The sequence below is a fragment of the Nomascus leucogenys genome, chromosome 9, assembly GCF_006542625.1.
Source record: "Nomascus leucogenys isolate Asia chromosome 9, Asia_NLE_v1, whole genome shotgun sequence".
NCBI classification, from domain to species: Eukaryota; Metazoa; Chordata; class Mammalia; order Primates; family Hylobatidae; genus Nomascus; species Nomascus leucogenys.
This window is the reverse complement of record NC_044389.1, coordinates 4,005,771-4,019,558: the sequence shown is the minus strand read 5'-3', so window position 1 is coordinate 4,019,558 and position 13,788 is coordinate 4,005,771. Positions and strand designations below refer to the sequence as shown.

The following is a 13,788-nucleotide window of genomic DNA, read 5'->3' as shown; positions in this document are numbered from 1 at the left end:
TGCTTAGGTCAAGGCCTGCATAAACTGCTCTTGTGCCCCAGCCATATCATGTTAATGGAGCATGTGTGACAGAAAAGAAAACATTCATGCCTGGCAGACAAACTAATAATAGAACCTAGGGAAAAAAATGCACCAGGAAATATAAAATTTAAACATTTTTATACATAAGGATTTTTTCTGTGTTTGCCATTCAGTGTTGGCTAAACTTCTAGAATTAAAGTCTTGTTTCCTTAATGTTGTAGTATAGTCATTATGACAACTGCACCGTCTATTTCTTCTGGCCCTAGTGTCATCACAGATTAATAAAACCTGGCTCTTCCTTTAAAAATACAGTACTTAAAATCTAATTATATAATGTGCACATAAAACACATAAAGAGTAAACTGAACTCATAGAGTCATATGAAGAAGACTATTCAGCCAGCTGGTGTTGAACTCCCATACTGAAAAATTGGTATTTCAATTTAAAGTTGCTTTAAATTCCTATATCAAATAAAAATATTTGATGTCTACCTACGTCAGGACAGATGAATAGGACAGATAGCAGGATAGACAGAAGACTTAAATTTCCTGCAGGGCACAGAGGAGAACAAAAAATATCTTCTTTACATTAAAAAAATCCTTTCTCATTTTCATAATTAGCAATACTTTTTCATGTCTTCATGGAAAATGAGAACCCAGTTAGATTCTTTTTCTACAGGATTAAAGAAACACTATGTTCAATTAGTATTGTTCATCTGTAGTAGTATCATTTTAAGAGGTCTCATTACCAGTCACCGGGTTTCATATCTCTGGCAATAACAAGAGGTGGATTGTATGTTAATCACTATTGATCCAGTAGATCACTAGTTAATAATATTTATTATTATGTTACTCAGACTGTAGCAGGTGTTGATTTAAAATTATATTAGAATTTAAAACCACATATATCTTAAATTCAAAAAGACCAAGACAAATAAGACCAAGGAGTTTACAATGTTCTGGGAAAGAAGTACAGTAAAGTTTACAGTCATGTTACTAAAGTCTGGGTGCCTTCATCAATAATAACTGGACTATTTTATACATAAACAAGTAAAGGAAAACTTCACACTTTTTACTCTTTTTCTGAAGAATTAACTGTTCTTATCCCTTTTCAAGACACTCCATTCTTTTATGCATTCATCAGGATTTCTGTCACCTTTCATCTCTTGTAATCTTTCTGTCTCTCCTTCACCCTTTCATTATGGTCCACAATTATATTTAAGTCTCTTCATCATAAAAACTTCACAAACACTTTCAAACCTGTCTTTCTCTGAGCATCCTGTCCACTGTTTCTTGGCTTTAATCACAAAACTTTTTGTGATTGTTTACTCTAGTTACCACTTTCTCTTTCTCGCTTACCAGCCCAGTACAATCAGACTTTCCTCCCAGCATGTAGGGCCTCTCTTTTGTCCTCATCATACCTGACTTTTCAGAAATATGAAAATGACAATGTAATGGCATGCAAACAAATGGAATAGTGATAGTTTTCTAGTGATTATATTTTAAAAATATGGAAAATCTTGCAAAATTAAATGAGAATGTGACACAGTCCCACCATCAAAATGAGAAAGTGACACAGTCCTACTGTCAGAGAATGTTTAGTATTCTCTTTGACAAGAAGACTTCTGCCACCCTCTCTCCCTCTCTAATAGTGACTCTTCTTTTGGTAGAAAACTAAAAAAAGAGCAACTCAGGCCTTCTGAGAAAGGAGTTGAACACAAATACAGGTCAACAGTATTATATTGTCATTGAACAAATTCAGGAATTACATTGCCTTGACAAAAGCAATTCTGTGTGTGTGTGTGTGTGTGGTGTGTGTGTGTGTGTGATGGAGTCTTGGGCTGTCACCCAGGCTGGAGTGCATTGGCGCAATCTTGGCTCACTGCAACCTCCGCCTCCTGATTCAGGCAATTCTCTTGCCTCAGCCTCCCGAGTAGCTGGGATTATAGGTGCACACCACCACACCCAGCTAATTTTTGTATGACAAAAGCAATTCTTGAAGGGAAAGCATATAATTGCAGTGATACATTTTTATTCAGAATGTTTTCTTAAGTCTTCTGTGTTCAGAATCTCTCTCTGTAGGCTGATAAAGTTACTGTTTCCTTTTTGACAGTCTATTACCCTGCTTTCAGTACAAGTCTCTCCTGATTCATCACAGAAACTCTTTATGGTTCTGTAAAACTAACACTGTTCTAAAAAAAATTGTTTTAAAAAAATTTTTAAATTTACTGTGTGTAGTTTAAAGGCACATAACCAACAAATAACAGACCCCTACTCCATCACTGAGATCCGCTGGTCTAAATCAACCATTTCAACTCTTTTATCTGTTTATTAGTAAACTATATTTTCGAAATAACACTGTTATACCAATGTTCTTAGTTTTTCCATTTTAAATCTTTTTTTAATTTATTATATATAGCATGTCACTCTTACAATGCGGCCACTACCACCTACTAAAAAATATGGGGGAAAGTTTCCGCTTTTCTCAGCATTTCCCCACTATAGCCATATCACAGTTTTAAGTGTGTCAGTATTTCTTGTATCATCTGTAGCTAAACTATCCACCATTTCCTTCCTGAGATAACTATTTTATTTTAGAGTGAATTGCCTCTTTCCTCTTTATTTGTTGGCTAAGTTTTCTGGATGCCTATTACTAAATTTCCCCCAAACTTTCCAGTAGAACTAAAAACCTGCTGTAACTCTAGTGCATGTTAAGTATTCTGTCAGCCTCTGCTTAATCCTGTTTTGGTACCTCCATTACCAATTATTTGGAGAATTTTCATCGCCTCTGTCTTGTTTCAGTCTACCGTTTCTTAGATACGGGTCTATCTCTTTTTAAAGTTCTTTTCTTATAGTATGTTTAGGGTTTGTCACAAGTTCTTTCCATCCTATTGAGCGCTTTTGGTGCGTTTGCATTCCCCTCCTCCAGTGAGATTGGGCTTCATCATAGGACTTTCTCTGGCCAGTGACTGTGGGCAAAGGGACATGTGTTACTTCCGGCTAGAAGCTACAAGAGCCAGGGCATGCTTAGACCCATGCTCTTTCCCTGCATCTTGGCTGCCAACAGTGTCGCAGACAATGGCAACATAGTCAGTATGACTCCCAGGATGACGCCAATGATGATGCAGAGCAGAACACAGACAGTGGACACAGAATTTGAGCAAGAAGTGAACTTTCATGTTTTAAGCCCCGGAGATTCGGGGACTAGCACAACATAAACTTGTTTCTCCTGTTTGATATATTTTCTCATTTTGGCAGAGCACACCATCGGTGGGTTCTTGAACAAGAGTCAGTGATAAATTTTTATGCATGTGTGAAAATGTGGTTATTCTATCTTCATATGTTACTGATAGTTTAGCTGCATAGTCCTGAGTATTCTAGTCTTCATAATTTTGAAACTGGCTGATGTTAAACTCTCATATTGAAAAATTGGTATTTCAACTTAAAGTTACTTTAAATTCGTGTATCAAATGAAAGTATTTGATGTCTACATACGTCAGGACAGGTGAGCAGGACAGACAGAAAGCAGGATAGACAGAAGATTTACTTTCTTCCATCTTCCAGTTTTGCTGTGGAGAAGTCTAGTCTCATTCAGATTTCTGATTCTTTACATAAACTTTTATTTTTTCCTGCAAGCCTCTTCCTTAACCCTGGTGTTCTAAAATTTAATGATGCTATACTTGCTAGGGCATATTATGTATTATATTATTCATCATATAATTATGTAGTTATATCGTCATATAATTAAATCCTAGAAAATATTTGAAATGCCTTTGATAATTTCTTGATACAATGTTTCTCATTCACTGTTTCCAAAATTCCTACTTACTAGATAGTGACCTTTCAAAGGAAGATCCTCTAATTTCTTTGTCTCCTTTGTTTTCTATCTCTGTCTTTTTGGTTGTACCTCATTATCTCTTTGTTCTATTTTCTGGGAGATATTTTCAACTCTTTTTTAATGTATACAGTATCTTCATATGTCCCAGTTTTATTACTACATTTTTTTGGTGTTGCTTCATTGTCTCTCATTATTTGGGTTTCATTCCCTTCCCTCCAACCCCCACCTCCATTATCCCTTTCTAATATTGTTCTGTGTCTTTAATATAAGGTTGCAAACAGGATCATAGGTAGTGACTTTGAAAGTAATATTTGTCATTAAAGGGTCCTTTATCTTTCTGTTTTCCTGAGGCAGTGTATGTACGTGGAGTGTTTTCTTTCAAATAATGCTATAATATTCTGCTTCTGTTCTTAAATTTTGATAGATCTTTTTCTGTCCCTTTCAATTGCCTCTTTTTGCAGTCTTAAAAATGTGAATCCTTTCCAGCCTAGGAATACCTTCTAAGCCTAGATATTTGATCCTCGTTTTGTTTGTACTTCTTAGGAGACTTTGCCTAATGTTAATGCCTTACTCAATATTTCTATGTAAATAATTCCAAATTTCACATTCTTTTTTGATATACCATTGCCACTGTAAATCCAACAAATTCAGACAACAGTGTTTGTGGTTTTCCCCAAATGAATTCTTCAGTATTTTCATAATAATATTACCATTACCCTAGTCATCTACATTGAAAACTTAATAATTTTTTTTATCTCAACTTCTCTACATCAGCTCTTAAATTCAGATTCTCATCTAATCTTGGCATCTCTTCTTTGTAACATCTCTTATTTTTTATTCCCTTTTTGAAATACTCATTTAGACTTCTAATATTTCTCTTGTGGAAAGGCATGTAACAACAATCTCCTACAATTTCCTCTTGCTCAAAACTGACAAATTACTGTTCTAAAACACTGATTTACTGAATGAAGTCCTGTGATCATATACTTTCATTGGCTTTCTCAAACTTTAAACTGTAATGTCCTTAGCTTAGCTCAGACTTACTTCTACTGTTCCTCCATCAAAGGTTGTAAATTAGTACATCTCATGGGCTGTATGCAGATTCCATATAATTTTAGATTGATTGAAAGATAATTTTCTCTTGATTTTTTTAGACAAGGCATAATTTGGGATGCACATGTAATACCTAGATATGTACTCTGTGAAATATCTTACCGAAAAACCTTATTTATATTAGAAGTTTATGGTGACTAAAGAGTCTTAGTGTACAAACACTATCACAGAAAATCATGTGTAAGAAGTTGTAAGAATCTAGTCTTCATAGTGGCATGGGTCTACTTATGTAAAAATCAGTTTTCTCTTTGAGTTAATATCCCAATGAATATGAAGTATTTCTGAGAAATGTACATATTTTGTAGGATCCTGATTTCCAATAAATACAGAATATAGAATGAGAATAATAAAGAGGCTTTAAATTTTGTAAAAATTTGGGAAAAGAAATTTCCTGTAATTGTTTTATACAGAAATGGTTTGAAAGTTTCAGTAAGTTCTGTACAATGGAATAGCAATCTTATCATTTGGATAAATTTTAGTTAAAGGTTATGATAGCTAGAACCGAGTGGCTTTGTACTATCCCCAAGTTACCATATCTCTTTTCACTAGTTGTTGATTTTCTCTCCTTGGGTGATTCAGGATTTGTTATTCTATAATTCAGCACACATTTACTTAGAGCAAAGAATATTTATATATACACAAGTACCTACTTTTGGGGACCATATTTATTTTCAGAATCAGTGCAAAGCCTTTAAAGGGAAAGGGATCAGGAGTAGAGTGAAGGGTTGATAGAGAGACTGTGTTTTTTGTGAAGCTGAACCCATGGCCAGGGCAGCTGATCACCTCTGTACAACCAACACCTTATTAGAAAAATCATGGGGGGAAAAAATCTATAGAGGAGGGCCATGACTGGTCAATAAAGATTTTTCTATTAAAATGCATTAGGGAACTTTGAGGAGTATTTAGTTTTAGAACCATTGGAAGGGATATAATTTTCAATCCAAAACACTGCTATTTACCAGAGAGAGATATACATATGCACACACACACACACACACACACACACACACACACATATTTGAAACCCCTATATATATATTTAACCCCAAATATATATATTTAAAACCCCAGAATATGTATGTGTTTAAAACCCCAAAAATAGAAATCACTAGCATAAACCAAAAACAGTATACAAATTATATTCTAAATGTGCTTTAGGAAGAGCATAAAATAAGCATATGCTTTTCTAATCCAAAATACTTCATTATAATCACTTATGTTCATAATGATGACCCTTACCTTGAGAACTGCCAAATTCACAAATATAATCTAAATTAGCAAAGAGAGATTACATAGTTATCTATTACATATTTAGCCATAGGTTTACTATTTTTTTTTACAAATTTCAAAAAAGTTAATTTGTAACTTTTTTCTAATTAACATTAAATAATTAGCATTAAGTAATTTGGAATGTACATATAACTAGAACGTTGCACTTCCAAGTCAATTTAAATACGTTTATGTTTCTGATAGTTTATATTTCTAGTATTCATTTTATTATCTTCATGTAAAATTTCTATATGAGGAGCTAAAGTTTTCTATCCCAAATATTTCTAGTCCTTGTATAGTCACATTAGGTCTCTTTTGGTCATTTGCTGTTTTTTAGAAAGAAGCTTTGTGCTGAGAGCCCCCTATACCTGCAGTCTCACTTTCCGTCTCAGTTTGCATCTAGCCTGAAATTTTCTGGTGAATCAAAAGCACCTTCTAAACTAAGTGATAAAACTAAAATTTGATTTTTTACAAAATAATATTTGTTACAAAATCTTGTAAAGACATTTGGAAATAATATAATGTGGAAGTTATTAACAACATCAACATGATCCTTAAACCAGATGTTACTTTCATTAAATGTTCACTTTTCTCACGTTTGTTTTGGTTTCTCCTTTTAGGAATGGCAAAACTCTATTCAGAAGAATGCAGGACTTGCATTTATTGAGCTCATCAATGAAGGAAGGTAATTAATTTTACAATTTTGGACAACTAGTCAGTGTACATTTTATTCCACTAGGCAATTGCTCTTTCCTACCATCTGTTCCAAAAATGTAGAAGAAAATATATTTTAGTTACATGATTTATCACACAGGTACTTAATTAATCTTTAACAAAGTTTAAAATGCTAAACATTTATTTTTGAAGAAAAAGCCGTGCATGAAATAAAGGGACAAACTTCATAAGGTTTGGTAAGATCTGAAGTACATTTTACTGAGAAGTAAAGTTGTTTTACACAGATCAAGTGAACCCAATCTGCAATCCCATCTGCCAGTCCATCTGTTTTCAGCTTCTCCTCAGTCCATGTGAAACAGTTTTATCTGAACATGTCATGCATTCAATGTCCAGCTGAAAATGTGAGGGATATTAAATATAGCAAATATATCTGTCTCGGTTAGAAATTTATATATTCTATTATTAAAACAATAAGTAAAATTACATTTGAACCCATTATTATATTTACCATTTTGTGGTAAATAGTTGTTAATTGTTATTTTTGCAGTGCTTTATTGGCAGTGGACACATTAAAACAGACGTAGCTGTCACCATGTGACATATATAACTTCTATCAGCCCAAGACCTGCAGACTTTACAACTTGAATTTCTTGTATGATATAGTGCATTCTTTGGAATATGATGATTATTTGGCGTGACCTATTTATTTCATATTTGAAACCAGCTTTCATTAGATTAAGAGGAAATAATGCTTACTGTGTATAAAACTTATCTTTTCAAGTAGGGGAGTCATGAAAGAATAGTCCTTGAAAATTAGTTTCTATATGGTGTAGATACCCAATTTTTAAAAGTTAAATATCACTTAGTATTATTCATTTTTTCCATCACCGTATTGTATTTTGAGAAATATCTTCTGTTTTTATAACAATTTATCTTATTTTATATTTCTCATTTTGATATTTTGTGACCTCATCATGTTAGCCAGTAGTGGAGATCTAAAATTTAAAATAAGCTTTGCATTCACTGCCACACCAAAGATGCAGGAAAATATCAGTTTTCTTTTATAACACAAATAGTATTTTACATAACAGCACTCACTATGTCTTACAGAGTTTCATTGTGATAGGAGTTGCTAATAATAATTATCCGTTTTTAGGTGATGAATAAACAGAAAAAAACTATTTGCTAAGGCTAATCATTGTCATTTCAGTTTTAGAAATAACTCTCAATGACATATCCACAATTATTTTGTTTCAACTGCGAAGTAAAAATATATATATAATTATTATTATCAATAACTCTCCTAAGAGTTATCAGAATTGAACCTCTAAACACTTAAGATTATAGTAATAGGCTTAGAAAAGGAAGGGGGTGGAAAATTTGCTAATATCAGAGATTTTAGGCTTCTGATGATGCTTTTATCAGTCAGTGGTAGAATTTGGGGTCTGCTTTATATTAGGAAAGGTTAGAAATAAAGAAAGTAGTCACAATTTAAAAAAAAATTTCAATCTAGGCTGGGTGCAGTGGCTCACGCCTGTAATCCCAGCACTTTGGGAGGCCAAGTTGGGTGAATCACCTGAGGTCAGGAGTTTGAGACCAGTCTGGCCAACATGGTGAAACCCCGTCTCTACTAAAAATACAAAAATTAGCTGGATGTGGTGGCAGGTGCCTGTAATCCCAGCCACTCAGGAGGCTGAGGCAGGAGAATCGCTTGAGCCTGGGAGGTGGGGGTTGCAGTGAGCCAAGATCGTGCCATTGCACTCCAGCCTGGGCGATGAGAGTGAGACTTTGTCCCCCTGCCAAAAAAAAAATTCAACTTATAATAATCTCTGAAATTCTGTCCATGATGTTCTCTGTGCTCTCCTAAATTTCTGTTTCTACTCTTCATAGGACTCGTTCTTCCAAATAAAAATGATTTTGGAAGAAGGATTCAAATATGAATAGCTGTAAATATGTAAGCACAAATCATGTATGCATGAGTGCAGCAAATGTCTGTTCAGCACCCACTACATGTCAAATACTATTATAAGAGTTAGGAATAGAGTTAGGAATAAGATATAAATGGTTCCAGTTTCTTGGGGAAAGGCAAACATTAGATGAACACATACAATAATACAAGGATACTGTGATAAAAGTGGTATAGGTAATGATGCAGTCATACCACAGAATACTTTACCTAGTCTGGAGGGATGCATTCCACTGAGTGGTGGGATTATCAAGGTTTTCAAAAGAGTACTTACCCAAACAAATGCCCTTTGAGAGATCATTAGGAGATAGCCAAGTGAGGAAAGAAAGTAGAAATACAATTATTGGCAGAGGGAATTGTATAGTGCAGAGGACTAGGGGCAAGAGAATAGTGAGACATGTTGTGGAGAGCTGTTTTCAGTCAGCCAGCAGCTATTTAAATGCATGTTGTATGCCAGCCACATGGAGGCACAGGTCATTGGCAAAGGTCATGCCACGAAGCTGTGCAAAGGATACTGGAGAATAACTGAAAATGTGTAGGTGTAGCCTGCAATGTAGAGGGTTCCACAGGCTCAGGAGTTGAAGCAATACCAATCTGAGGTTCAGTAATCTTGTTGAAGAATATGGTGTCATGGACTAATAGTGGCTGTGAGGATGGAAGAAGTGAACAAGTCTGAAGTATGTTTTGGAAATTAAGTCACTATGGTTGCTAATATATTGGATGGAAGAAGGGAAAGAAGGAATCAAGGATATTTTGATGTCAGCTTTAGTAACTAATAGTTTACAGTGTAAGTGTAATTCACTTGGCTAGGAGAGTACAGAAAGTGAGGTTTGAGTTGAGAGTTTTTCACTTTTGGGTTACACTGAACTTGTGGTACCAGTGAAATATCCAGGTGGAGATGTTCAATAGGCATGGGCGTTTGAGTATTGAGCTCTCCAAAGAGAGAGCTGGCATGGAGATTTAGACTTATGAGTCTCCAGGTTGTTCGTGGTAAACTGTAGAAAGGATACAGATGTGATGCTCAGAGAGAGTGAATAGAGTGTGTGGAGAACCAGAGACCCTGCTTTTACTCCTGTTTCTGCTGGGAATCCTCTTCTCCCGCATCTTGACACGGTTGGTTGTTTCTTATCTTTGAGGAATCAGCTTAAATGCCACCCTCTCACAGAGGCTCCCCTGACTGTCTTATACAGTTGTTACACTCCCATGACATAATCCTCTTTTAACACATAATAACATCATCTCAAATGATCTGCTCTGTTTGCTTGTTTACATCTATTTCTCCTGCTAAAATGTGTTTTCCTTAAGATCTTGTGTCTTATTCATTGTCTTATTTGCTGCTATATCTCTATATTCTGGAATAGTGCCTAGCATATAGTTAGCATGCTAATGAAATATTTATTTATTTGCCATGTTAAATGAGTATTTATTGAAAGCATAAAGAACAGAATGGTGAGTAGAATGTTTAAGGAAGAATGTATGGTCAAAAAGAGGATTTTTAAGTTAGTACTAAAGGGACCACTGGGTTCAGCCACAAGGAGGTCATGATGATCTCATCCAAACTTAATGCTGGTGAACACCTGTGTGCTAAAGAAGCTGGGTGTAGATCCAAATCCTACCCTATTAGAGCTTACAGTCTAGTGGGGGCAACAGCCTTGGATTAAGTAATTGCAAGTTTAATAAATATGTGAAGGACAACTAGAGGGTGCTATGGGAGCAGGCAACTGAGAGAGGTATTTTTTGAAAAAGTGATGATTTACCTAGAGTAGAGGAACAGAAGCCAGGTTGCTTTGAGTTGAAGAGCTAGCCCAAAATGAAATACAGACAGCAAGTACTTCTCTAAAGAAATTTGGCCAAGAAGGGGAAAGATAGAGTGGTTGCTGTAGGTGAATAAGGTTTAAATTTGGAGAGAGGGGTTACTTTTTAGAAAGAAGAACCTATTTTTCAATTTTGATGGAAAAAAGCAATATGGTGGGAGGGAAAGAAGGCAATATTGACAGCATAAACTCTCTGAGAGGGGTGCATTGAGACAGAAGGATTGGCCTTTAGTGGAAGAGCACTGAGAAAGGATGAAGACAATTAAATTGGTGGCAGAATTCAGAAGAGATTTCATATGATGCCTTCTATCTATGAAGTGGCAGGGAGGGTCATTTGCTGAGAATAAAAGAAATTGGGAGAGGGTATATAGTATCTTTAGGAAAGTAAAGAATACTGAATATAGCGATTATAAAAGAATAGAGAAGAGAAAAAACTAAAGAAACCTCAGAGGCTTGCCAGGCAACTTGGAGGAGCCAATTGAGGTTGCTGTCTTTGATAGTGTAATGTTTTCTTCAGCAGTTCACAGTTCAGAGAAGATAGGCATTTGCTTTAAGACATTGGCTTCTCTTACTTCAGTGAAAATAATCTTTTCACTGAGGACCAACCCCTTCCTACCCCTAATCTGGATTAGGTACCTTTCTCTGTTCTCCCAGTACCTCAATTTTTCCCTGATTTATATTTACCTATCTATAGTGTTTATTTGTAGTGGATTTTTTATGGCTATTCCACAATGCATAGTATAATACATAGTATCCATATGTTAATTCTACTGAGCTCAAATATCAGTTCTCCCATTGATAAGCTGTTAGACTGCAGGCAAGTAATAATCTTCCTCTGACATTGTTTCTCATCTGTAGAATACTGTAGCACCTTTCTTGCTCAGTTTCCGTGAAAGTTCAAAATAATATATATGATATTTATTACAGGTGCTATAAGTCCTTAAAATGGAAGTTTTTACTTTTGTTCTTGCATATAATATGTATTCAGAATTTTGATTACTCCCACCTTTAGTTTGGATCATTTCTTTCAGTTTAGACTTTTCTCTTTCACAAACATGAACTGAGACTACTGGTTCAAAAAGTCATATTTAGGTAGCTGGGATGCAGTTCCAGTAAAAAGCCCAAAATTACTCTGTTTGTCTTCCTACTGTATGTTGATGTCCATTATGTGTGAAGCACAAATTAGATATTTTATACATGCTTTTATCCCATTTGCATGCACATATAACATTTTTACAACTTTTTCATATGGTTTAATATGAAATATTTAAAAATTGACTTTATTTGGGTTGTTAGAATATCAGTCTTTAATTTGTCCTTATGGGAATGAAGATAAAAATCTTTAAGTAGAAATTATTATAAATGTTTATCCTACTTAACAGCTACACTCATGAATACAATTCATCAATCATAGCTGGAGAAAGCAATTGTGCAGTTGTCTACAATTAACAGGACAAAAACAGTTGATGAATGTGCATCTGAATTAAAGTACTCCCTAGGACAGGGTGAAATTATACCCTGGATCATTTAAAGGAATCTAACAAAGGATCTTTAAAATTAAAACAAAGCAAGGTTAATGGGATGTAAAATTGCCTGTAATATCTTGGCAATAATGATTGGAATTTGAATTATTAAAATATGCATTGAAGAATAAGGCAAATAGGAAGTACTTATTTAAAATACAGAATTTGAGTGATCTTTTTAAATAAATTAATCATTTGCCTGAAATAAACCTTTGTCACTCTTTTGAAAGAATATAGAATTTAATTTTTAAATATTCATCAGAAAAGAACAGATCATATTTGTGTTTAGCACTGAATTTAAGCTAGAGCTCTCAAGATTCTGATTTTTTGTTTTGTCCTTTAGAATATGGGAAAATATACACCAGGCATTTCTTAGGTTTTTAAGAGGAGAAGCATATTGCATCCAAGTATATACTTTTTTAGTGATTATATGGCACCAATTTGAATGTATTCTTTAATTTAACAAATGCTAGTTAATATTTTAACCAACAAGCATTGGTTTGCTTGAGTTTATGTCTCTTATGTCTTTGATTTGGCAAAAACTGTATTTAAAAATAAAACAAACCAAAAAAAACTTCCAAAGCTATAAAATAAGAAACTATTTCCTAAAGTAGACATTCTGGTTTAATTTGGAGCCAGTAATCTGTGGAAGCTGCTGGAAAACAGAAGTTTCTTTTCCATGTGTTTTCTTATAAAATCTGACCTATGCCAGGTTTTCTTTAACATTCTTTTTTAATTATTATTATTTTCTAATATTATACTTTAAGTTGTAGATACATGGGCAGAACATGCAGGTTTGTTACATAGGTATACACGTGCCATGGTGGTTTACTGCACCCATCAACCTGTCACCTACATTAGGTATTTCTCCTAATGCTATCCCTCCTCTAGTCCTCCACCCCCAAACAGGCCCCAGTGTGTGATGTTCCCCTCCCTGAGTCCATGTGTTCTCATTGTCAACTTCCACTTATGAGTGAGTACATGCGGTGTTTGGTTTTCTGTTCCTGTGTTAGTTTGCTGAGAATGATGGTTTCCGGCTTCATCCATGTCCCTGCAAAGGACATGAACTCATCCTTACTTTATGGCTGCATAGTATTCCATGGTGTATATATGCCACATTTTCTTTATACAGTCTATCATTGATGGGCATTTAGGTTAGTTCCAAGTCTTTCCTATTGTCAACAGTGCTGCAGTAAACATATGTGTGCATGCATGTTTATAGTAGAATGATTTATAATCCTTTGGGTATATACCCGGTAATGGGATTGCTGGGTCAAATGGTATTTCTGGTTCTAGATCCTTGAGGAATGGCCACACTGTCTTCCACAATGGTTGAACTAATTTACACTCCCACCAACAGTGTAACAGTGTTCCTATTTCTCCACATCCTCTCCAGGATCTGTTGTTTCCTGACTTAAATGATCGCCATTCTAAATGGTGTGAGATGGTATCTCATTGTGGTTTTGATTTGCATTTCTCTAAGGACGAGTGATGATGAGTTTTTTTTCGTATACTTGTTGGCCACATAAATGACATCTTTTGAGAAGTATCTGTTCATATCCTTTGCCCA

The 13,788-nt window shown here is 34.8% G+C and overlaps 1 protein-coding gene across 4 annotated transcripts in view; it reads left to right on the top strand.

Annotated features, from left to right (window-relative positions):
• The window catches only part of NBEA (neurobeachin), a 723,704-nt gene that overhangs the window by 361,945 nt on the left and 347,971 nt on the right, over positions 1 to 13,788 (top strand). For all 4 annotated transcript variants that reach the window (XM_030818536.1, XM_030818537.1, XM_030818538.1 and 1 more), the window contains one exon: positions 6,861 to 6,925. In XM_030818536.1, the coding sequence (XP_030674396.1) occupies positions 6,861 to 6,925 (65 nt within the window). The remainder of the gene's footprint in view (positions 1 to 6,860; positions 6,926 to 13,788) is intronic.